The sequence below is a fragment of the Zonotrichia leucophrys genome, chromosome 4 (assembly GCF_028769735.1).
Source record: "Zonotrichia leucophrys gambelii isolate GWCS_2022_RI chromosome 4, RI_Zleu_2.0, whole genome shotgun sequence".
NCBI classification, from domain to species: Eukaryota; Metazoa; Chordata; class Aves; order Passeriformes; family Passerellidae; genus Zonotrichia; species Zonotrichia leucophrys.
Window position 1 is genome coordinate 3,838,272 of NC_088173.1, and position 26,844 is coordinate 3,865,115.

Here is a 26,844-nt window from a genome sequence, read left to right on the forward strand (position 1 = left end):
TAAACAAAAACTTAATGAGGCAAAACGATTGCATTTTACATTTAGATGGTGCAAAAATTAAATTTCACTCAATCACTGAAGACGAAAGGAAGTCAGAAGCAAGCTTAAGAATCAATATTTTTTTATTTACTGCTTTGTAGTATAAAAGTTGTATATAAACTATTTTGTTAAAAATACATTTGATAAGCAAATTTAAGAAAAGCAGACTAATATGGCAATATGCATACCCCTACAACAGCAGTGTAGTGTTAAAAGCAATGAAACAGGCAGTTTCTAAATCCTCTTTTGCTTAGGTAGCAATGCATAAATTCAATTCTTGCACATATCAAGTCTCATAATACCTTACATAATTACTTTATACAGGTAAACAATATTTTACATACCAAACATCTTTCCATCCCTTTTATTCTATGTATTTTCAATGGAATCAAAATAGAAACTACTTTTAAAATAAGTAAAAAAAAATACAAATTACCATTTAAACTTTCTTCCATCCTTTTGCCATTTATTTGCCATACTAACCCATCATGCATCAAAACACTATATCAAGACAAACCGCCCTTTTTTTAGAAAAAGCTTTGGGGACAGTCTGGAACTTTGTATCTTTTCTGAAAATTAATTGAAAACTGCTGTTTTCTCCAATGCTCCCTTTTTCCAGCAACACTTCATACTCATAGCTATCAATCACTTGGAAACTGAAAGCTTATTACTACAACCAATACTAATTAAATCTTCTAGAAATATTGTTCACACAAATAATCATGTGAAGCTTAATGTGTGCCTTTAAAATGAGGTTGCTGTTTATGTTGTACTTAAATATTGAAGATGTTTCACAAGCTGATTTTAAATTTATGGGAGCAGGGAGCAGTGCTAAACACTGAAGTTAGAGTTCCAGCCAAATAGTTATTTTGAGTTCTCAAGGACAGACAATTATTTCTAAAACTATCCATTTTGAAAAGAACAATAAAACATTTATTATTTTCAAAGTTTGGGTAGTGGTAGGGTTTTTGGCAAATATAGCATCGTTGAAAAGAACATTGATAGGACCAGTCGGTATCTTGTGGATACACACAGAAGGAAGACCATCAGCAGCACATACTTGCAGCAAGAGTGAAAAAAATGGATGTTTCCTGGCAAGACATGAGAGTAACTAATACACAAGCAAGAAGAGTAATTTTGTACACACTGATTGTTAACACTGCATACATAAATCAATGAAGAAATACAAGTCTCAGATATGAAGAAGAAACACAATTTAGAGCTCTTGTTTAAAAAGACAGAAGGTATCAATTGAAAATAAATCCATTTCAAAACCATACACTGATTTTCCTTGAGTTCATAAAGCAGATTAAGTTATAGTTCTCAGAATATAGTGCAATCTCTACTAAAAAGCATTATATTAGAGCTTATATTCTTAGGCACTCAGAACAAATGATATGATTTTCTGTTACACAGAAAAGCTTGCTGAAATATTACAGAGATTTCTCTCCCCAGAACAAGTAACAGGACAAAGCTGAGATCATAAGTAGATACAGAAAATTAATATGAGAATACCATGGAAATCTTAGCATTAAGTCACACTTAAAATATGAAAGGAGTTACACTGGCTTAAGATTTTGTTGCCAATGTATACAACTACCCTCAGTCCAATAAAGCCACTCTGAAGCACTTCAGTATAATATTCCATAAAATTTTTAATGCCCAATATTCCATATCCTTATCTAAGGCTTGAAATATGTTGCCTTAACATAATAAGGAACCTGTGGGTAAGAACAAGAAAAGAAAAGCAAAACTATTAGGCACTCTTCAAATATGAGAGAGCAGTTACAAGAAAACAGGAGAACACAAGGCCTTGAGGAAAGTAACCTCACCAAGAGCTCATCCAACGGCATACAAAAAGATGCTCTTCAGCCTATGTCAAGCAGTAAGAGAGAGATATGGGTCTGGGGAACAATTTAATTTAACATCTGCATATAACTGAACCAGTCTCTACTGTGAGGTACCCTGCACAGAGCTGAGTTTATGTACTGAAGGCACACGTGCAGATTTGGCTGACAATTATTTCCTTTTATGTTTTACTTGGCTACAAGCAGTTAGATTAAAAGGATATTTTCATCTTTCAAAGGCTGGCTTTTATCTTCAGCAAACACTTGTCAATTTTGCAGTGGGCAGAACAGAAGAAAAATCCAGATGGACCACTGGGGTGAATGTAGTTTATCCATGAGGTAATTGTATTACTCTTTATACTGAGCTCATAAATGCTTGTCTAAAAAAAGTTTAAGACTTGATAAAGCTTTTACCTTTCCTGTCCAAAAACTTGTACGTATGCTTTCTTCCCAAGATGAAGCCATTTGTTATGATGTCCGCACAGCTCAACAGTATTTAAGTGTCTAAATCTCACTATTTTACTGGTCAAAAACCATTAAGTGCTTAACCTTGCAGGAATGACATCACAGAACTTTTAAAATGCTACATTGCCATAAATACATTTCTTAAAATAGTATGCATTGTTTGGGAGTTTTCAGTTTTCTCCAAAGTGCTTGCAGACAATCTTCTTCTAAAAGTCCCACCTGTAAGAGAAGAAAACAGTTCTAAAAATAAACCTAAATAGCAAAATTACTTTTAGGATGGAGACACCAATTAAAAACTTAGCAGGTGCTCTGAAATAGAAAAAAAAAGCCACAATTGCATGAAGTAGTTGCCGTGCACTCCAAGTTTAGCATGTGAAATCATAAAGAGGAACTAAAAATTGAGCTAGTACTCTTGAAATGCATGGACAAACACATGGACCAACTGACAAATCACACCACAATGTTAAGCACTACAAATGGAAAATGTTACATAGCTTCAGTGTACCAGCACCAGTCTCTGTTTATACCCAGTAGCTTAAAATGGATGTCCAAGAGCTCAACTCAAAGTTTTGGCTTCAATTATCAGCAGTGTATCTACCACTCTTTATGTGCTATTAAGCATATTTGAAATAAAATTAACTTATTAAATGGAGTCTGCTGAGGACATGGACCTTGAAGACATGGAGAAGACATGCCACAACTCTCAATGATACAGCCAGCAAGACACTAGATAAGCTGAAACACTGTAGAGGTCGCTTCAGAACACATCAATTTAGGGGAAAAAAAACCCTGGACTTGAGAGCAGCAGTGAATACAGGCAGTCAGCAATGCTATTTCATCCAGGTACTGTCCCACTCAGGAATTCCACCTCCTACAGGAACTCTCAGTAACAGTGGTTAAAGTCAGCCACAAATCCTCTGAATGACAGAAAGACCTTTTCTGGAAGCAGTTAAACACACATTTATGCCTTCTTCCTCTGCATCTGAAGATCTGAGTCAAATTCACCCAAAGTACAAGCTTTCATCAGAAATATACTGACTAGAGGCACAAAAGTCTTAAATGCAGTTTATTCTTCAGTAAATAATTCAGCTTCAGTAAACTGAGCTACAATAATTTATTAGAAGTCTGAAATAAGTAGCTGAAGTAAAGGTCTAACTACTACCTGTTTAAATGTGAACAGTTTCTCATGACAGTAGACAAAAACTGATCTAGAACCATGCTAGGGAACAGTATCATACCCTTTTTCAAGCAAGATCTCTTTCTTTTTTGTAGTGCAAATCAAACAGACCTGGCTAGTTTCCCAGATGATTTACAAAATAGCTCTGTTGGACTAGAGAGACCATTAAAATATTCTGCTGAACCATTTCTCTGCTATTAGAACATTTGTTTTCAGAAGGGGCAAAACTTTAATCCTAAGGGGAGGTTCTACAATAAAAAGCTGCCATAGATGGACAATTTTTTTACAGCTTTACTATCATATCTCTCTAGAGAACAGCTTATTTTTAAATTAAAGTAGCAATGGTTTAAATTTATAGAACTTTTAGGTAATCATAGGGAACAGCTTTCCTATTTAGGAGAGGAAAGAACAAATTAGAGAGAAAGCTGGACTACAAAATATTTTGAGTGATTTCAAAATGATGGGGTTTTTTTTTAATCAAATTGCACTGGAATTTATTTTCATATATGCCCTCTTCTTTCTACTTCTTGTACTTAAAGAGAAGATAACTAGCTTGTCTTTAAGTAGAAAAAAAATCATATTATGAACAATCTGATGAGATTTCTGTATCTCCCACTAGAGATACAGAAAAGAAATAAAAATAGTCACAGAACAAACAAAACAATTAGCTGGGCATGGAAATGCCAGTCTAGTGAAGGAAGACACTATCTCCTATTGCATTTAGCTGATATTGATTTTTAAAAAGGGAAGAAATAGAAGGCACATCAACATTAAAAAAAACCTTGAGCACAAGGACATCATTCTGAATCAGAAAATAGGAGTACTGATTCCCCTTCACTGACATCTGTAGACCCTTCCCAGATTTCAGTGCAACAGTGAAACAGCAGCACTAGGCACCTGTGATTGGCCAAAATGTGCTACAGATCAAAAAGCGAAACACTGGCATAGACAAGTCTGGTCTTATAAATGTCCAGCAATAAAGATGCTTATTCCAATTTCCTAATTTTTGAAACCTGAGCTCCCCCTTCTTGCAATTTAGCCTATCACTGTCTTCTTATTTACTGGGGTAAAAAAAATCCACCCAACCTCCATAACTTTTTTATTACTTGGAAGCATACCACATCTCTAAGTCTCTTTTCCTCTACAGTAATGTTTCCAAAAACCTGGGTATAATTTAGTGATGAGGCATAGAGGCCAGACAAACACATTCTGCTTAGTTCAACAGTGAAACCTGTGCTGCCACTAAGGGTTGGGAGGAACTATCCCTCACTGCATACCAGCTCTCTTCTTTAACCTCAAGATACTCAAGGGCATTTGAGTCTTGTTGCTCTTCTAAACAGACTAAATTTTCTCTTGTGCATTTCCCTCTTCCATTTGAGGTAACCAATAATGTGACACAACATCATTTTTTCCTCTCTCTCAGCATATAGAGAGTTTGGCACTGTGCATTTTGTTCACTTTCCTCAAGTCCAGCACCTTTACTATGTCACCCCAGAGCCTTTCTCACTCAAAGGTCAAGTCTGAATTTTGAATCACATATGTTTAAAATCACCTTTCCCCTTCATATTGTCCATCAGCATATCATCAAATAGAGGCAAACCATATTAACTTCCAGGGTTTTTTTTCCCCTAACATTCTAAACTGTGAAGAGAAAAAAAACAACACAGTGAGGATTTCATTTCAAAACCATGCTGGGCATGTTTTTCACATGCTCAATAGAGTAACTCAAGCAATTTACTGAAGTTTAATGACTCACAAGAAAACCCCAACCGCCAGGCTTAGTTAGATCCCTGTGAGATCAGCAGTTTCATGTGACTCCACTGCTATTAGTCAAAGCTCCACAGATCTATCAGAGAAGTATCTAGTAAGCAATCATCTTATACAAGCATGCAGTACAAAACAGCAAGCATAAGGAAGCCACTATAGTTATTGAATAACTGTAGTTATTCCAGTGACACAACTGTCAGCAGCACTTGTTTGTTTTGGACAATAAGCACATTGCCACTAAATCTGAGCCATGGCCAAAATTTGTTTATTGCCAAGAAATTAATATGCAGACATTTTATCTGTTGGACTAGTGATGCCACACCCACAAAAGTTATTTCAACACCTACTCTAATTACAAAATCTGAATAAACAATTAGATAAGAATTTGGTGGATAAAAAAGCCTTGCTTAACTTATTATTAACTGAGTGACCACATATAATTTTTGCAGACTTGTGTAGAGAATTTTGAAATTAAAAGTTGAGTTTTCACACAGAACTGACGCATTTTCAACTGTACTGATTACCTTCACATATTTCACAACATAACACCTCCAGCATGAGTTCCTCATGTTCAGATGTTTGATACCTGCCTTCACTCTGAGCTCCTCCTCTCTTGCACGTCCTGTTTGGAGGGTGTGGCGGGCGCTTCGCTCACGTCCTGCTTCGCTGGCATCTCCCCATTGACGCTCTCCACGCCAGTAACGGACATCAGGCTCTTCCGCTCCTTCGAGTTGGATTTGTGATCCACTTTTGTGACTCGAAATCTGAGGTGAGCAACACAAAGAGCACTTGTATTTCCCCACAGATGAGTTAGGTCATTCTCAGGAGCAACAGCATAGGCAGAAACAAATTTCCAGGTCCCCAGAACGAGATGTCAGAGCAGACACATACATGGACACTGCTTCACTTCAGAGCATCTTCCTTCCTATCACCTAGAGGTCTTTCTAGTTCTCACTACTGCTCAATCACACTTTCTCAGGGAATTGTGTTCTGAAGCAGAATCCACAGATTGCACACCACTTTTTAGAATAGTGATTTTCTAAGACAACTACAATATAAGGTAAGAATTAAAAATAACAAATAGAATGAAGTGGCTTCTATAGCCTCACACTTACTTGAGAAATACCAAATTCTGAGAAATTTATTAGTATGCAATTCTTGTTTCTTTTTAGCTAGTATCAAATGAGCAAGAGCCTTAAATTTACACCTACAGTAAATCTCCATCTTTTCACATAGTTCTTAAAAAAAAAAAGAAAATCACATTTACTTCTTCCAGAAATAACTTCAGTCTAATAGTAACAGGGTTATTAAAAAAAAAAATCACCAATCTTATAAACAGAACAGAATCAGTGGATATCTGATCCAACACTGGCCACTGTAACTTTCTAAGAGAAGTATACAACAAAATGACCCCAGCCTTACCTTCCCACAGAAAGCACTGTAACTTCTCCAATACGACTTCTTCTGTTCTCTTTAGATTTTTGAGCTGGCTTTATGAGGTGCCATCGTTTGTGACTACAGCGAGTACAAACATCCTTTTCCACCACTCCTCCAACAGTATGGAAGTGATGGGCTTTGCAGTTGTGTCTGAACGGAACAACACCTGGTGACAAAGGAGTCCCTGGACTCACTGGGCTCTCAGGAGAGGTAGGAGATAATGGGCTGTAGAAACAAAGAAATAAAGAAAATTTAATGTTTACTATAAAATACTACTTCTTGAAAAGGAAAAAGGATGAAATCCAACCTTCAGTTATGTCTAGTGAATAACCCGTTTTTACAGGAAACATCTATTTGTGAGGATGTCCAGCTTACAGTTCCCTCCAATATTATATTTTTGCAATTGGAATCACTTTCACAAATTAATTCAGCTGCAGTCATGTGCTTAAGGTAACTAACACAAAAGACAAGAAAAAAAAGAGGGGAAAAAAAGTCAGCCTAAATAGAAGAGAACAGGTTACATGAACTTATTTTGAAGAAGACATTTAATAAGCTGATTACACTCACAAAAAAACTGCCTTGGAAAATTATAGAAAGTATTTCAGAATTGTTACAGGATCTCAAGGAATTCCGAGAAGAGCACAGTCCCACAATACTGAAAGGAGGCAAAACTAAAATGTGTACCACAATGGCAAAAGGAAACATCATCATCCAGTTTCAAATGAAAAAATAAAATTTTAAGTACCTAGAAAGAAAAAGCAGTACAACTTCCAAAAGGCATTTGAGATTAACTAATAGAATCAATCTGATTTTCCTTGAAAGCAGAAAAACAAACAGATAGCAGTGACAGAAACCAGTTGTACTTTTTTTGGACTTTAGAATCAATTTTAACACTGTCTTGTAACACAGCAGACCAGAGCTCATGAAAGGTGAAATAACTGTAGAGTACAGCAGCACCTTGTAAAAAAATATTAAAAACACATACAGAATGTTATATATCTGTAGTTGCTGTGAAACTGCAAAGTCATACTAAATGTGGGTTTTTTTGATCCTGGTTATATTCAGTGCTTCAAATAGTTCACTGGGTAACAGAATAGAAGAACAACTAAAGTACCCATAAACTTTGGGTAACCCATAGCAACCTCAGAGGTCAAGATAAGAAATTAGAATGATGAGAAGAGAACGCATATATGAAAGACATTCACACATACACAAATCTTACTAAATATACAGGATGTATAGCAGTAAGGACAACACAAATTCTCAGTGTTTTAGCAGAGAGCCTTTACCCAAACCTAGACCAAAATCAATCAGACAGATGACCATTCCTCAGAAAAAGAGGATCATGAGCAGAACATGAATCATTAACAACATTCTTGCTTAAAAAGGACAAAACAGCAGAAATAACAGAAGTATAACCTGTGAACCTAAATTTACAATACTCAGCATTAATCATGCCAGATCTGATCCTACCATGTAGGTTTAGAAATGTTATTTCAAGAAATACAAACAAACTGCAGAGACTCCAAAGGAGAACAGAAAGAACAAATTAAAGAAGTAAAACATGCCAGAGAGGACTGAGAGTTACTTGGATGCTCATTTTCAAAATAAAAATATTGGCAAGAAATATTTAATGGTCTTCAAATAAATAAGAAAATGCTATTAAGGAAAATAAAAGCAGTTCAATACCTGAAGCAAAGACAGAACTAATGGCTTCAACTGAGAGAAGGGTCAATTTTACCCAGCCATAACTACTTCTATAATTAGGAAGTTTCATTGTGCACTGAACTTGCAAAGAAATACAGAGGATTTCTACTTGATTACAAAAGCTTCAGGAGTATCTGTCAGATTCTGTAAGAGCAATCATTTTGTCTCCTCCTTACTCTTCATATTTTAATTCACCACTGAAACTATAGTCTAAAATGACCAAAATAACATTACACATGCCTATGCAAAAAATTCAAACAAATATCTCTACAGAACCACAGACATTTAAAAATATCTATACTTGAGGAGAAATCCCTTTGGAAATTCAGAGGTCTTTTCAATAACCAAGCCTCTCACCATGAGAACAGGTGTTTAATGGTTCTATATTCAACTCTTTGTTTTGCTGAAACGATATACGCCTACTTCTTACATAGGTGCCACAATACAACTTGAACTTCCATCTCCTCTGCCTTGAATATGACGTTATATACAAAGAGTACTGAGAGTCTAGATATAGGTAAAAGTACTCAGGTACAAATACAAGCACTTTTACACATATGATGTATCTAGTTTTTTTACACATACAATGCATCTAAGGCAGAGATACTTTCTCTAGCTGTGAAGTGAAAAATCCTAACAGGTAGGTCAACCAATGTCTATTGCAACAATTATAAAGAAAAAAGTAAACCAAAAGCCGAAACAGAAGAAGATGTCTCTTGTAAGCTAGCACCTATACAAATGAAATGAGCGCTGCTCTGTTCTTTGAAGCCACAGTAGCTTTGGACTAAGCCACCTTGTATGTAACTCCACCCCAAAGTAAACCAGTATTTGCAGCATCTGTAAATTTTTAGACCAAAATGCCGAAAAACTGTATCATGCACCTAGAACACATAACCAGAAGAGCCAGCCACTAACCCAGGGTATATGTTACAATTTAAGGACTCAAACACAAAGGAAAAATCAAAGTATTATTCTCTTAGCTGGTAACTCAAGCAAGCGATGTAGTCTTAGAAGAGTTCAGGAAACAAAGTCCTTTGAAAGCATATGCTTTTAGTTGCCTCAGGAAACATGCATTAAAATGAGGGGTAATTACCTTTCAGGTTCAAAGACACTGCTATCTGCTACCATGGCCTTTAACACATCAGCATTTGCTGCAATGAGAATAAACAGAACTCTTCAAAAGTGAACGGTTCTAACTTTAGAAAAAAACCAAAACCAAAATTAAAGTTCCTCGAAGATATTTAATTTAAAAGAAAGATGACTGCATTATGTATCTCCAAAAAAAGCACAAAAGAAAACTGCAGAAAAAAAAATGTTAACATAATTCTATGGGTAACCTTAACATGAACTACTAAAATTGCAGTTCATATTGCAAAACTCCACCCCAATGCAAGCCATGAAACGCAGCCATCTACACAAAACTCTTGAACAAAATCTCTGAATCACCTCACATGTTTAACTCAACTTCAGATTAAAAACAACAGTTTAAGTGAGCCCCACAAAATAAAAATTCATTATCAACCAAGAATTATTAATTGCTCATTTCCTATAAATACACATAAATTACCTAATCCCAATCTCAAGGAAAAATACACAAGCTCAAAGCACTAGCAGTCTAAAAAAAAAACCCTGAACAACAGAAAAAATCCCCAAGCAACAAAATCCAAAAATCCCCACATGCAAACTCTTTTAAAACCATTGCTTTTCCAGAGGACTGATTCAGAGGTAGCTCAAAGCAAGTTCAATGGTCAGAACTCTGATTCTGACCATTGAACAAATGTAAAATCAAAAGGCTGACTGCTCTTGTCCTGTAAAAACGTTCAGTCTCCTAAACATTTCTTCTATTGGGCAAATACATTCTGAACTAACCAAGCATACCATGGGGTGCTTAACTATGATTTTGTTTTCTCAGTCACATCTTACTTTGCAGACACATGCAGATAACACGTACAGAATTCAACATTAGTGCTATATACCAAATCACCCATTAGTGCTATATAAATACCCATTAGTGCTATATACTGTCTCAGTTATGCACAAGCCTCTCATCAGACAAGAGCTGCAAGAATCATTTCAGGACAAGAAGTTAAATCTAGTCAAAACATGAAAGTTTCCACAGGCTTTAAACACTGCCACTCAGACAGCAACATTGAGCTTTTACTTCACAAAGCAAAAGGCTGAACCAAAAAGACCCAAATACCTAAACAGTTAAAATATATATGGAAATGCATGGCCTGAATTTACCATACAAAACAATTTTCAAGTAAGCAAGAAACTTCCCTATTGTCCTTGAAGTTACTGCCTTGTAAAGACAATTTCAAAGAGCTAAGAATGAACAAATTGGTTATTAAATGAAATCACGTGAACATACCATATGTCAGACTATCCAAAAAAACATATTTGTTATAGAACACCATCACAAGGGCTGCTAACTTCAATGGCAGTAACTTCAATACTGTACCTTCATTTTTCATGATGTAGTTAACAATTTGTCCCACAGTGTCACTATTCTCATGTATAGTTTCATTCATTTCTGTGCAAAGAAATAAATATGTTGTCAGTATCTTGGCCTTATGAATCAAGAACTGAACCATTTTAAAAATAAATAATGGTAAGACAGTCACAACCAAAACTGAACACAAACCAGAATGAACTACATTTCAAAAAAGAGGCAAGATTTTTTGTCACTTGGAGGGAAAGCTTAGGTAGAACTTTATCGTCCCGATTCAGTAAAAACTATGAACACAAGTTTATCATCTCTACAGTAGCCCAAACAAATTCAGCTGAGAACTAATTAAGCTCAGTATTTTCATAAACATACTTCAAAATTCCTTCTCTAGCTAGTAAGGAGGAGACAAATAAGAGAGCAGCATTTCTAATCCTAACAACAGGGAGGGGAAAAAAAACAAAACAAAACATTTAACTGTCTCAAACCACTATTCTAAAGCAGGTACTAGAAAGCAGTTCACTTTTATTATGAGGGGGATTCAATTTAAGATTTTCACATCTTCAAGGACGTAACAATTGATTAACTAAAAAATAATCTGAAAATTTTTGTAACAGAATTCACCCATTAACAATATTGAAGCCCCCCTAGAATAATCAGCAAAGAGTGAAGAAGATCAATTGGGGAACTAAAACAATGGAGAGGCAAAACTGTGCCCTTCCCTAATAATTGTTATAATGCTTTATTTAAAAAAATGGGATTGAGGCAAGTTTAATAGGCTACACTCTAAATTCTTCTCTTATGTAGTAAATTAGGAGCTTCCCCACCTCTGTACCCATGCTTCATCTTAATACCTGCAACTTTGCAAGGTAACTTAGAGGCAGCTCCTTCCTGCCACTGAGACATGGGGGATGTCCCCATTTCATTGCCACTGCCCTGTTCCACCCAGGGGAACAATCAGATCAGATCAGATCAGATCAGACAGCTCCACTCACTGCACAGCTGCCCCAGGCAGGTACTGCCTAAGAACACACTGACACATCACTACTGCACCACATGGGTCTGCCCTTACCACAGAGCCACTGCCATTTGCACTCATTATGAACCTACTGAAAGAAATTAATCAGGAGAAAGGAAGAGGAGTATTTACAAGTGACTTTTGTTCTTACTTACATTTTACAAATGTTATACCATGTTACTATAGCCCTTCTGGTAACACCCTTTTTTCCCCCAAGTAAGAATAAATGGGAAAAAGGAACAATAAAAACAAGGGTACAAATGAACAAATGTTAGGATTAAAAAAAGGCATCTTTAAGGAAAAATTATAAGTAGTATTACATAAAACAGAATAAAGATATTCAGTCCAAAGGCTTGGTTTTATAAAAAAGAGAGGGGAGAAGTGAATGACAGCACAACAGGAACAAATTAAGACTGCAAAACACAAAACTAAGATTTTAGGCTTTAAATTTTTAGGAAACTTTTTGCCACTTCTCAGCTAGCACTATGTACAACAATACTTTGTTGTTAACAGCATGTAAAATGCAGAAAAATGATCTGGTGACTCCATCTATGGAGTTGCAAACAAATATAGGGATACTTTGATCCCTCTGTAATCTTAATGTTAGCACACTCGCATGGGAAAAGCGGAACACGCCTGGATTTGACTGGCAGAGATCAAACCCCAAGTGACATGTACTAACAAAAATATTATTCTTAATACTGCTTTGATGTCAAATATAGACACAGAAATGACAGAAGTCTCACAATAAATTATTTCATAGTAGTTGCAATGTACAGAAATAAGAATTTGTTTATTAGACTTGATTACCTATTTTTTCATCAATTTTTTCTTCTTCTAGTTCTTCAGCCTCTGTTGTACAACGGTATCCTTTTTTCTTAAGGATATGGCAGATAAGGATCCCCAAGAGACCCATGATGAAGAAAACAGGAACCAAAGCAAAAGCAATATACTCTAGGTGTTCAGGCTTGCCATCATTGCCATCCACTTTAGTTGTCAAAGTAGTTGTCTGTAAGCCATGGCTCGACAAAACCCACGGAACCTCTCCATCTATGTAAATCAATAAATAAATGTATCACTATACACTGTAAATCACTTGAAAAAATTCAGAAAATTACAAGCATGACCAAATCTCACAGTACCTTCTGCAACGAAGAGGAAAGCACATACTCTACCGGCTGACAACTTAGACCAGAAACAGGAAATAATCCCTCTTCACCAAACAATTACAAACATCTAACACCCAAAAAACCTGGGTGATATTTCTTCAATATAACAGTGAAGAACCAACCATACTGTAGCCTGACAGGCGGGTAATCTCAAATAAAGGGCTCACATTTCACAGAAGAATAACACTATCATTGCCCCTTGTTCACATCAGCAAGGAAAATGCTACAATATTCCTCCAGCCCAGGAGTTCATGCAAAATTATCAATAAAATGTGGATCCTTCCCTAATATGAGAGTAAATACAGGATTTAATATTGACCCTTGCATAGAAAAATTATCAGGTGTGAAAGAAATAGCCTTGATTTTTACTTTTCTTTTGACAGTGGAAATTCTCAAAAGAGCACCCACCCCCTACTCATCAGAATAAGGTGGACTCATTGTTTGTCTCAGATCTGGAAATCATTTTGTATTTAAACTTGACATGAAAGAATTCTTTTTGCTTGCAAAGAATTTAAGTTGTAGCATTGTCACACACTATATCCACATTTAAGCACTTTTGTTTCATTTAAGTTCTGAATTTCACAGATGTAAACTCCATGTTATAAACTGGGATTCTGACCTATCAAAAGTACAGAATATTTACATTAGAAGGGAAACTTGAAATTCATCAGTCCAAGTGCTGCTAAAAGCAGCACTGATTAGATCAGGTTTTGCACATAAGCTCCATCCAGATAATGAACATTCCACATCTCTGAACAATCTCTTCAAGATTAACACACTTTTAAGTCCAATATACACAAAGAAACTAAGAACACAGTACCTTCTCCCATATCAAAGTATAAAAAGGTCAACAGCTCAGATAAATCCAAAATTACACATTGCATACTCAAAACCTTTGCAAACCCTTAGAGCTTATACACATTCCCCACCCCATATAATAAAGACTTATATATTACTATCCCCAACATGAATTTCTACCTTCTATTCTTCTCCTCCACTCCAGCAGAAAACAATTTTGTTTGAGTAGGAAATAATAACAACCAGAAAGTGTTCATTTTTTTATCCACCTATTTCCCATCTACTTGTATTGATATGGACAAGGAAATTCACAATTGTTCCATTCATCAAACTCACTGAAGAATAGAAGTCAGCAGAAAACCATTTACATGACAGGGACACTTTCACAACACAAATGTCTAGAAATACAATCCTTTCCTTTTAAAAACAGAACAAACAAACAAACAAACAAACAAAAAAAAAAAAAAGAGGAAGCCTCTAAAAATTTGCAGAAAGAGCATTATTCCACAAATGTTTCCTGCACTGGCTGCATAACTATGTTGCATTTGAGAAACGCCAGTAAGGTCATAGACAGCAAAGAGAAGTTTGGTACTTACCCTAGTTTTTTTTATTCCTCTAGAAACAGTAAACCTTTTATTTTAAAACATTTCTGAATTTTTCAGAACAGTCTCAAATTGTCAGTTGGGTAGTATGCAATACACAAAACTTGCTCAAAGTGAAAACAATGGAAATTACTTGAAATAACAACTGATAAACCCAATTAGCAACAAGAAAAAAAAAAGAAGTATTAAGCATTTTGCTAAAATAATTTCCTAGGAAATAGCAGAAATGCAGACAAATTGAAAGAAGCGCAAACAAATTACTGAACAGATATCAAAACTAAATGTTAAGCAGAATCTCAGGATATTTGCTTTGGACAAAATCAGATGGTCTAGTTTGTTCCCAAAATCAGAAGAGAAACTATTCCCTTTTAAGAGGGCAGCAATCCTACAGATAACTGTGCGCAGAATTTACCAACATGTAACCTTTGAAGCTCTAACACAGGTCTGAGTAGGACAACTGAAAAATATCTACAATTTAACACTTCAAGATTGCAGTTGTTTTATTCTGCAAGGAAATAGAAGACAGGAAAGGGTTAGGGATACAGTTTATTTTTTTTTAACTCATCAGGTAGCAACAGCCACAGAGTATCCCAGTTAATCAACAAAAGTAGTTTCATTTACTTTCGAGGCAGGAGAAAACCATCACACCAGAGAAGTATTACTTGGATGACTACAACACCTCAGAATCTAGGAAATACAACTGAAACAGTATACAACACAAGCTCTTAAGGGTATTAATAAATAAGCACCTTTCCTGTTCAAATCTAAGACAACAACAGGCAGATACTTTGGATTTTGTTGCACTGTATTGATTTTAAGAATGAATGGGAAACCCCTTCTTTCTATCATCATCCACTTGCTAGTCAAGCCATTTTGTGGAAGGGTCATAAAATTTATCCAACTCAACTTTGGGTTTTCTGCCTCTCTTTGGATTGCCCAAACAATCAAAAAGTACCTATTTTCTCCATAACCATGGCAGGAAATTCCCACCAAACACAGAGAGCAAGAGGGCCTTATAACATGACTAGAGGTCCAGCCCTCTGGCTTTCTACATCATGGCTCACTACAATTCCTCCAGATCCAAAGTGGTTTTCAGAAGTCCCTTTCCATTCAGTTCTCAGCTACCCCAGTCACTGTGCTCCTGACAGACTGTAATCCTAAAAAGAGTTTTTAACTGGATTACTGAGATAACCAGGTTTCAAAAAACAAGGCCACAAAAAAAATCTTTTGTTTTTAAGCAGTCATTTTACTGAATCAGCATAGCCTGAGGTTTGGCAAACTCCTCTGTTAAGACAATCCACTGACTGAGTATGCTGAAGTGGGGAAAAAACAATGAGCAAGAATAGACAAGTACATCTAGAACAAACATCCTAGAGTAATTGTAGTAATATGGAGCCACAGTCTCAGACCATGGTCAAAAAAAAAGGGCAGTAGCATTAATTATGTGCAGAAAAATTTTAAATGTGAGGGCAGTATTCAAGGCTGGGGTGGATAAGGCTTTGAGCAACCTGGTCTAGTGGGAGGTGGTTCAAGGAGGGTTGAGACTGAACAATCTTTAAGATCCCCTCCAACCCTCAGCATTCTATGATTCTATTAAAAGAAAGTATAATTTCCAACATAATTATTTTTAAATCATCAACCTGAAACCCCGTCATCAACACAGCCATTGAAAACACAGATACAATTTAACACCATCACCACCCCCCAAAAGAGCACACTGTGCCTATACTTCCTCCAAAAGGAAAATTGTGCCTATACTGGCACTTTTTTTACTGACAGAAGAATGCTGACAAAATTATAATTTATCAACTGAATGCTCAGTAACACAGATTAGTCTATTAAAAGGGTTAAGGTTTACACAGGTTTTGAACTATGAAGGAAAACATACTTAGAAATATTTTTTTCATTTAAAAATTCATTAAATTAACATGGATACTTCAACATACCAGATAATTTACATAGGCCTATGTGACTTTTCTTTGGTTGTAACTAAATACCTAAAAATTCAACGAGAAACAAACATTACTAGTAAAACATTGTATCAATAACATTCCTATAAAAACACATTATTTACACGAAGTCCAGAAACTGCTTGATGCCATTCATTTTTTGCTCACACACAAAAACTCACCAAAAGCAAAGCAAAACTATCCAAGAAGAAATTAACTTAGCTGAATTGAGTACTTGGTGCCGTGTCACCTTACAAGCAGAGCAAAGCACTCAGCCTTCATTATCTAACACCCTACACAGTCTGCCCTCAAAACCCTCAGCAATTATGCCATAATGCAAAGCCAAGCCCTGAGGACCTAAACAGGCAGCACAATTTATGTGCCAAGTCACAGCTCCATCGTTCATTGTGCATTCCCCATTCCCTTTCCCCAGAGGCACATTACACTTCTGTCACACTGCTGACAGTTCACCTCAGTCTCGTGATGCATGATGCTGCTTCTCAAAGGTTTCCATCAGGCCATGGCAATCTTCCTTGACTTGAGTCAATTCATAAAGAACTGATTTGTTTCAGTGCTTTGCTGTCCTGGCATTTTTATACACCAGTCATTGTATACCAGTCTACATATGAAACTTATGTGAAGATGTGATCTAAATGAAATTATTTAGAAGCGATATTCAGCACACTTAGTGATGCTTAAGCTGTAAATAATAAATTGTATTCATGCTACTAATTCAGATCCCACGTACTCATTTGCTTAAAAAAATAATATATGCCAAGTACTGAAGTTGAATGTTGCCTGCCCTTACTTCATCCTTACCTAAGAAGTAAAATATAAAGATAGTCAACCTCAGACAAGTCTTTTGGTTCTAATCACTGTTACTCAGATACATTGGCAGTGTTCTTCCACCTCAGCAATTGCTCAAGACAAATTACAGCACCTTCAGGAAACAGAATATAAGAGGAAAAAAGTTAACAGATAAGTGGAAAAATATTTCATGCTTCATTCAATTGCAATTTTTACATGGCAAAGACAATTTTTTCATAAAGCACATGAGAAATTTCTAGAAATATTTAATCTTAATCCTATCTTGCCTAAAGTGACTCAGATTCTTGAAAAACAAATCCTTTTAATAACCAAGATCAAAACAGTTTAGTTCTTATATTAGCAGTATACAACTCAGCATTAAAATAATGCACTGTTTTTCTAAATCTCCTATACTAAATCTAAGTAGAATCTACACCCATCTGATTATTTCAAGCACATTCCACTTGTTTTTGTATTGTTTAATTTAGAGAAAGTGGCCCATAAACAACAACATAATCTTCTCTCTGCTCTAGTGGTAAAAAATCCTCTTTAGTTACTCTGGATTTTGCCCATTATCCTCATGCCATTTGCCTTTTATGGCATGCCTTTTAAAAAAGTTTGTTTACATGTTATGAAATTGGTTATTTGAGCAATCTACCTGCTAAAAATAGATACATATATATTCACTATCTTCTTGTCCATGAAGCTTAAGGAGTTACAGGATGATATTCCCTGCTTTTAGGAATGAAAATGAAACATAGATATCAATCTGACAGTATACAGAAACAAACTACTGTTGGCCTTAATGTTAATTAATATTTAAACAAATTAAATATGAGAACATACAACCTATTTAAGTACAACACAAATGAAATGTGGTATGAGCACATGATCTGCTCAAACATCTCAGCTAAGCACAGCAGAAGCAATATCAGCTTAGGCATTTCTCCCCCTCCTCACCATTCATGGGCCAGTCTACCCAGCAGCAGGAAAAAGGGCCATCACTTAGGGTTCAAAATACTTAAAGAGAATATCATTTGCATGGGGGAGGGTTGGCTCTTTTTTGGGGCTCTTCTGTTGCTTTGTCTTTTCCCTTCTTTCGTACCTGGATCACTTGTGGATCAATTCACCCCACAGACCTACACTGCTGCTAAAAGCATTGCTTAAGCTTTCTGTGGCAATGGCACAAGGAGAAATGGTCAGGCAGCCTGTGAACCCAGCTCCCCCTGCAAGGAAAAGACACCTGATGATGATATGTAGTCATCCTCTCCTGGCTCTACAGGAAGTGTATTTTCAACTAAATTAAACACTCACAACACTTCCTACCTCCAGGACAGATATCAAAGGTGGATGGCTCATGGAATGATTTGGAAAGGACTTTAGGGACTATGTAATCCCAACCCTAACCTAACACACTCACTGGATCAGATTGCTCCATCTGGATGTGCTCTTTCATTTACAGCATTCATTTTAAGCATCACTTAGCATAAAACTTCTTTCATGTTAAATTACATGCTTTTAAATTCAGGCATAAAAATAAAAACTCCTTGTTTATTAGGTTAATTTCCTAAACACACACTAAATACCTCAATTTCAAGAATTTAAGAAACTACATTTACTTTTAAAGTTGAGTTTTAGTGAAGTTAATTCAATGCCAGCTTGTATCTCCTAGCATTTCAGAAGTGGTGGATATTTCCTTAAAAGAAGGTCTAAATCCATTGTATACTTTCATTCAGGACCTTCAACTTACTCAGAGATACAGCATTCTGTTAGAGCTGCAGTAGAGGTTTCTATTATCAAGTCACATATAATTTTTTTAGATTATTAATTCAGGTGCTTATCAGGGAAATCATTTAGGTAAATCATTTACTCTGATGGTAATCATGTATTCATTTAATACATGTCTTTAATTATTTTACTGATAGTAAACTTAACAAGAAGAGTTTGATGCAACTTCAAAATAAATACACTTTTTACGAGCTACCTGATTCAAACAGTACGTATCTATTCTGGACACTAGATTCAAACTGCTTTTGCAAAACTAAGCAGATGAAATTACTAGCAATTTCAATCATAAGGTAAAATATACCACTGCCCAAAACACACACACAAAAAAATAATGAGGAAACATTAGGGCTTCTCTGCCTTCCTAATCAGGTGGTAGCTACAGAAGAGAGCAGACAAACTAGAAAAGTCAGTAAAGAAGAGGTTAAAAAAAGTTCAGATATTTTCTAGAGAAAAAAAACTCTCAAGTGAAGAAAACCTATTCCCTACCACTTGCTTTGTCTATTGTTCAAGGAAATTGTACATCAGGGAATATGCTTAAAGTGAATAACAAAGGAAAGCCACCTATCATCGAAGAAGAACATTCAACACATTTGTGAATTCCGCTTAACTTCTGGCTTCCTTGTAGTAATCAGAACCTACAACCAGAAGTGAAATAAGCAGGAAGTGAGATGACAAAAAGGAAGCCACATGATGAAGGAACATACTGACAAATAATAACACACTGCCAACTGCCTTAGAGGTTACAGGGCTGATGAAGAATTTCTGTTAAGAACAAACTTCAAAGCCTTCATCAGATTTGTCAAAAGCAGTATCTCAAGAAAGTGAGCAGAAGGATCAGCCAAATTTCCTTCCAGCCCATTCTAAATGCACCTACTTAGTGAACAGCAACAGTAAGGCCCAGGCACGACCTGAGACACCAAACAGCATCCATGGTACCCAGCATCGTGCTCATAACCATAAAACACTGAGCTTTTCAGAGTGACTCAGGCCACAGCCTGCTAGGAGTTCTCACATTAGAGACATAATCTCTGGCTCACCAAAGTCACTACAAACATTTTGACTGTAGGCAAATTTTGCCGGAGGTCTGGGAAGAGAGCTTTCTACACTGAGGCAAGTCTCCACCCTGACAAGTTCTTTACTAATGCAAATTTCTTCTGAATTATACACCCTATCAACACATTCAGTAAATTTCTGCAGAAAGTTTTAGACTGGCTTCTCTGAAAGCCTCAGGGTAGGGTGGGGATTCAGAAAGGAGGTACCTGCTATGTGCGGTAGGTCCTGCTCACAGCAAAAAAAATACAGCTAAAAGTATTCCTGTATAATGCATGTAAGACTCAACGATTTTAAGCGCTGAAATAATTGCAATAAGCATTGCAATTCCCTCACAGCCAGAGAGAGCTTAAGAACCAACAGGGAAGACCAAACCTAGTCAATCATCAGTCACCACACCATGAAGGCATCTGACATTATTTAGAATTCTATGAGAAAAAAAAATTAACAGTATATCAAGCAGTTTTGTCCTGTTGAGAAAGGGGAAAATTTAAATATAAAGGGAAGTAAGATTTATCCTGTTCTTTGTGCTGCACAGTATGTGATTGATAATGCTGCATTAACACATACAGAGACAAAAAGCTAATGGTTCACTGTTTACCAGTACTAAATTACAGTGCTTATGGTGTAATTGCTTTGGAGCAGCATATAGCTCCTACAGCAAAAATACACAGAACTGGGGCTTTACATTTGCATTTCTGTTGGAAAATTGTTCCTCAAACTTCAGTTTTCAAATACAACACACTCTGCAAACAGCTACAGTACATTTAATAAAGCACATTTCACCAGTACGGCCGTTTAAAAGCAATGAAATAAAATCCTTCCTGGACACGTGAGCTATTTCGTACTATTGCATATCACTGGTTAAATTTACAGGCACAATCAGCATCTAGCGAGCAGCACTAAATCAATGCCACCAAGCACATTGTATCAATGAATTTATGCATGCTAACAACAATCCTTACTAGTTTACAGAAGTCAAAAATCAATTTTAACCCAAACCAAAGTATCTCCTATGTGAAGAGGTATACTGTGATCTTGAGATACAGCAGATACATTGGTAGAAAGCATTTGTAAAACTCTGAGAAGAAAATTCTTTCACAGCTTTTTGCATCTCTTGTTACACTTGCCAATTTTTAGCCCGCATAAGAACAATCCTCTTCAGCGAGATATACAGCTAAATTGCTGCTGTAGTTATTAAATTCTACAAATGCACACAGCATACCAAGAGTCCTCCACCCACCTTCAAGTTCAATAAAGCAATCCTGAGTACAAACATTTGTAAAAAGCCAGTATAAACCTACATACACACATCCTTTCGTTTACTAAAACATCTGTTTACAGCCTCTTAAAGATACCACTAGCATGTAAACTGTATAGCAATTACAGCAGGTATCAACATGCAGCAATTCCCTGAAGTAACAGCCAAAGAGCAAACTAGTTTTTTATCTGTTAAAAAAAAAAAATATATATATAGGGTCATGATCAAGAAGAGAAAAAAAATCCACAATTTCTCTCCTCATAGTTTACATAGAAAACCTCAGGTCCTCAGATAGCAGCTACCAGGCAACATAAATCTGAAATTCAAGGTGCATAGTGGTACTTATTTCTTTCCACTCTCCTGAAGCATTGGACGACAAGCCTTCCATTCCTCTTGCTTTCAGAAAATAAACAGCAGGCAGCAGATATCTCAAACCCTTCTGACCAAGCTTGCCTGAACCAAGTAAAATACAAATATACAAAAAGAATGCCAGAAAGACAAGAAACACTTCTGGATTTATTCTTTGCTAGTAAGTATGGCCATCTTAACTGTTTCCACTAAGTTGAAAGTTTACTCTCAAACAAGTTTGTACACTCTTACTTATGTCATACCACCAGAAGGTAATACAGCTGATCAAGCTGAAAGTGGAAATGAGCATCAGTTTTTAATACAAGTGTTTGAGCATCACAGACAATGCACCAAAAAAAAAAAAAAAAGAAAAAAAAAAACCACTTCAGACTACACTGGCAACAAATTCGGTTTCATTTTGAGATTATTAGCAGCATAACAGTTGTGGTTAGACATAAACAAAGAAAATGTCATTTTAAACTAACTTCCTTGGTGATTTTATGTGTGCAAGTGCTCTTCAGAGTTCTCAAGGGTTACAGTCAACTTTTCATTCCCAAAACCTAAACACTAAGCCAAGCTTAACTTCACAAGAGATGATAAATAGAAACAATTCCTTAATGCACTTCTATCTTAAGAGCCATCCGATCCCAGTTAAAGTAAATCAACTGCGGAGGAGTTGTCAGACTCGAGCTCGCACAGCTCATTATAGTTTTTGGCTGGGTTTTTTTTCCCTTTCGCCCCTCCTGGCCACAATCCCCTATATCAGCAGGCCGGGCTGTCGCGACATAAGCACGGTGCGATCGCAGCCCGCCCGAGCGGGACCCGGCGGCGCCCGCCCCGAGCGCCCCCGCCGCGCTGCGCTGTCAGGCGGGAGAAACTTCAGCCGCGGAGCTCTGACCTCCTGTAGCCCGCTGCCCCGCGCTGCCCGGGGCTAGGGCGGAGGGGGACGCGCCCCTGCCTTGCCGCTCTCCTCCCTCGCTCCCAGCAGGGACTCGAACGCTGGGCACCCCGAGGAAACCGCGTGGGGCCCCGGCAGAAGCAGCGGGGTCAGCCTAGACATCCCAGCGGCGAGTGAGGCCGTACTGCCCGCCGAGGTCACAGCCCGCGCAGCGGTACAAGGGCCGCCGCCGGGGAACGAGCGGGTCGCGGATTGAAGCGTCCCACCGCGGCGAAGGACCGAGGCCGCAGCGACCCACCGAGAGCGGAGCTGTTGCCCAGCCCGTCAGCCATCAGCCCCAGCGATGGCGCAGTCGGCGGGATCCCGCCGGTCGCTGCCGGAGCCATTCCCGACGCCTTGCCCGCGCTGCTGCGCGCTGGCAGCGGAGCCGCTGCCGCCCTGCCCTGCCCGGCCCGGCCCAGCCGCGGCGGGGTGCGCCCTGCCGCACGGCGCCTGCGCGGGGCCGCCGGCCCGGGGCGGTGCTGCCCCGCAGCGCCCGCCCTGCCACAGCTGCTGTGGGAACCGCCGAGCCGGGGTGCCCGTGCCAGCCTTAGCAGGGGCGGAGGCGTTTGTTGTACACTCCTGTGGGGCTTACCCCAAGGGCCCCAGTCATAAGTTTATTATTACAGCTCCCAGACGTGGTTTCCTGAGCCCGGCAACCTCAATGCTGGGGTGCAGCGAGGGGGCAAGATGGGCGCGGGGCATCGTGTCCTGAAGAGCCCGAGGTGACTCCTTGACCCGTTTGCACGGCATTGGTCTTGTGCCACAATGGCTCCCGAGTGCCTGGGGTCAGTGCAGGGCCACGCTTATGGAACTGCCCACGGGGCAGCCTCTCACCCGGGCAGCTTTTGGTGTGTCCCCCTGTGGGTGTCAGCTGTGGCCAGGGAAGGCTTCTCTGCCGCCGCTGCCTCAGCCTCAGGGGCCGTGCTCGCTGTGCTGGCAGCTCCTGGTGCCGGGGCTGTGTCAGGAGCAATGCGCACCAGCATGGAGTCTGTTACCTGCATGGAGGTACTCACTGTGAGGGCAGGGCAGCGCACCTGCCCCGAGGAGCCACAGGGCCGTGTGGAAGTTGTAGCCACCACAGCAGCGTTATCCAAGCATTCAGAAACTAAATGTGGCCCTGGATTCACTGTCCCTTAGCATGTGGGGCATTGCTTCCACTCACTCTCTTACCTCTTCCCATGCACCAGGCCTGAAATTCATGCTTTAATCCTTAAATCCTCACTGCTAAACTTGAACTTAGTTTTATACTCTGGTAAACTAACTCCCCTGCTTAGAGCTTGGCCCACTTTGTATTTCAGCATCCACAGCTGGACTTTCCTACTGACGTGGCATAAAACTAAAGACTTATTCTTGTACAAGGCAGAGGCAACTATAGCTTCCCAGTACCTCCAAATAGAATACTCTAAATTATTCTTACCTAAATAATTTATTTACTTGCTATTACTGATTTTGAATACCTAAAGTAAACTCCACTAATTTAAGATACAATATTGCAAAAATTATTAGGACAGATTTTTTAAATTTTTTTTTCTTCTAGTACCAACATTGTGCACAGAAATACTCTTATTTCTGCCTACAGTGTTGGTACCAGATGCAAAAACATTCACCCCCTAACTAGACCCATCCACAGGTGTCTACCTCAGAATACCGGACTGCCAGTTTCCTGTTTGGGACAAGAACCCCAATTGATACCTCCTACCCTCACTACCTCCCAGCCTCCTTTTCTAGGAAAAAAACATGCAGAAAATTTTGTTCTCAAAAATAGTACATCAGTACCATTTCTGCAATAGAAAAATAAGTGCTCTGGAAATAGTAAAAGTTTTAACCCTTTTCTTCTGTGCCTGACTGTCAGCTCTATTCATGGTACTAACTGTAGCCACTATTTTTTATGCAATTTTTTTTTTTTCAGAAATACAAGTATTAAAAGATTAGGGTGATTCAGTATCTGAGATGTTTATAGTTGGAAATTAAAAAAAAAAAAAAACCTCTTCTCAGTCAAGTAGCTGACCAAGAACATGAAAACTCAGATGTTTTCTTACTACTCAATGCAAGACTCATCTGTTTATTAACCAAATAATAAGGAACTTGCAGAGCTGTCCTTTTCAGCACAATAGGCAGTCAAGCAGCAGGACACAGGGTATTTTGCACTTTTAAAAACCATCATTTCTTCCTCTTGGGTTTTATACACAGAGCACTGCTGCTTACCTCAGTTGCTTCTGCTTTGCCTCTTACATTTTTATTTACTCTTTTTCTGAGGGTGTGGTTCTCTGTCAGCTGTTCTAAGTGTCATAAAAGTGACAGACTTAGAGAATTACAATCTTCCTTTTCTTTTGGGTAAAGTGCAGCACTGCAGATCCCAACTCAAAGGAAATGGCAAAATGCAGCAGGATTACTGAACCATGTCTGTCTACATGAAACAAGCTCTCCAGAGGCAGGCTTTAACTCAATCTCCCTCTGCCTTCAGAAAGAAAGATTGTGCTTTTTCTTTTATTTTTCTTCCTTTTAAGATTAGAGAACTAATCTGGGTTTACAAGCAGGGAAGGGAATTGGCACAATTTCTGAGGCAGTAGCTTCCTGCCCTTCTTTGTCCACTGGAACAAACACCCCTGGGCAGGGGGAAAGTATCAAATTAGCTTTGCCACTAGAAGAGCTGTGAAACCACCCATCAGCTTTTATGAAAAATAATAAATCTCACTCAAAACATTACCGAGTTTCCTTAACAGTCTCAAAACTAATTTTCAATGAGGTTTAATAGCCCCAGTCTATGTCAGTTATTTCTTCAGGATTTCTAGAATGTATCTTAGGTTTGTTCCTATTACTAGAAAATGCAATCAGTTGGGAAACATGCAAGCAGATTTTCTATTGCAAAGTAGTCAAATTTTGTTCAAGTAGTATTTGGCTCTACCCACTACTAATTCTGGAAACTTAATGTCCAAACTAAATTCCAGTGTTGATTTTCTTTATTGGAAGATCTTTCCAGGATTTCATTTTTATTGGTAATAATGCATGAACAAATCAGACAACTAATAATCCTCATTTGTAGAAGTTACAGAAAGAATAAGCATTGGCAGAAGTAAGAAGACAGGAACCATTGTTTGCACATCTTAAGTAGTGTGGTCTGAAACATCAAAATAAAGAGAGTGAAAGTGGGAATCTCATGTCATCAAGCCCTTTTATGTGACTTAATGAGATATTTTATACTGAACTAGCAGGATGCTAATTTCACAATTAATTATCTGTATATATGTAATTACATATTCAAATCGATCTCTTTCAGGTATGCACCGATACCTCAGTGTAAAACTAATTAACCCTCTTGCTGGTACTAAAAAGCGGAAAGAACCTCGTCACTGCGCTAAAGTGAAGCCCAGAACACTTTCACTTCCCTGACCGGGAATCGAACCCGGGCCGCGGCGGTGAGAGCGCCGAATCCTAACCACTAGACCACCAGGGAGCGCGTGGAGCTGCGTGTGCGCTGGCATTGACCCAGAGCCAAACCGTGAGACTTTTCAAAATTAAATTATATATATTCCCACATAATTTAATTGCTCAGTTTTATTACTAGAATCACAGTTAAGACTCTGTTTTCTAAGCATCCTTTCTACAAGCATTCTTTGTATGTATTATCTATATATTCAAGGCAAAAATACTTCCAAAGTGTTTTAAAGCTGCATTCAAATGCCAACAGTATTTAAAACACTTAAATATATCAAAGAAGCACTCATTGGGAGTGGTAAGTTACCTGACAGTGGTTACTTTATAACTTGTGTATTTGTTTATGGAAAATTATGTATTAAAAGTAAAAATTCCTAGACCCAGACAATATAACTCACCTTGGTGTTCCATATTTGGGTGCATGGTGCTTAGCTGCCTAGTGGAATTAAATCCCAACACTTGGAAACACTTGGTGTTTCTGACTCAAAGTAGCTATATTATGAAACCATTAGTGATGTAAAAGTGGTAAGGAACACTCTCAGCAAACTATATAAAAGCTAGATTCCTAATTAGTTTTTTCCACTTTTCCCAGCAAGCAGCTGTTCCTGAAGATGAAAGTGAAAGCATTGCTGAAAGGTATTGCTAATGGGCAACCTGGTCTAGTGGAAGGGGTGTGTTCCCTGCCCATGGCAGGGGGGTTGGAACTGTTAAGGTCCCTTCCAGCCCAAGCCATTCTGTGATTCGATGATTCTTACACAGAAAAATAAATCCCTAAACCTAACAAAGCTATAAAG

General features: G+C 38.0%; 1 protein-coding gene and 1 non-coding gene across 4 annotated transcripts; both read right to left on the reverse strand.

Moving 5' to 3' along the window:
• Nucleotides 1-99: 99 nt before the first annotated feature.
• On the reverse strand, nucleotides 100-23,027 carry RELL1 (RELT like 1). 3 transcript variants are annotated; one of them, XR_010439820.1, is made up of 8 exons: nucleotides 22,872-23,027; nucleotides 12,714-12,953; nucleotides 10,901-10,972; nucleotides 9,533-9,590; nucleotides 6,718-6,957; nucleotides 5,886-6,059; nucleotides 5,285-5,374; nucleotides 100-2,570 (listed from the first exon to the last, which is right to left on the reverse strand). XR_010439820.1 is itself a non-coding variant. In XM_064710257.1 (7 exons), exons 1-6 carry the CDS (start codon nucleotides 22,957-22,959, stop codon nucleotides 5,888-5,890), a joined length of 870 nt encoding a protein of 289 aa, XP_064566327.1. In that variant the 5' UTR covers nucleotides 22,960-23,027; the 3' UTR covers nucleotides 100-2,570; nucleotides 5,886-5,887. The 3 variants fall into 3 exon arrangements, 2 of the variants coding, with proteins under 2 accessions (XP_064566327.1, XP_064566328.1); XM_064710257.1 differs by lacking the exon at nucleotides 5,285-5,374; XM_064710258.1 differs by lacking the exon at nucleotides 5,285-5,374 and having other exon boundaries at nucleotides 5,882-6,059.
• Nucleotides 23,028-25,997: 2,970 nt separating this feature from the next.
• TRNAE-CUC (transfer RNA glutamic acid (anticodon CUC)) lies at nucleotides 25,998-26,069 on the reverse strand. The gene has a single exon. It is a non-coding gene; the product is annotated as a tRNA-Glu (tRNA).
• Nucleotides 26,070-26,844: the final 775 nt, after the last annotated feature.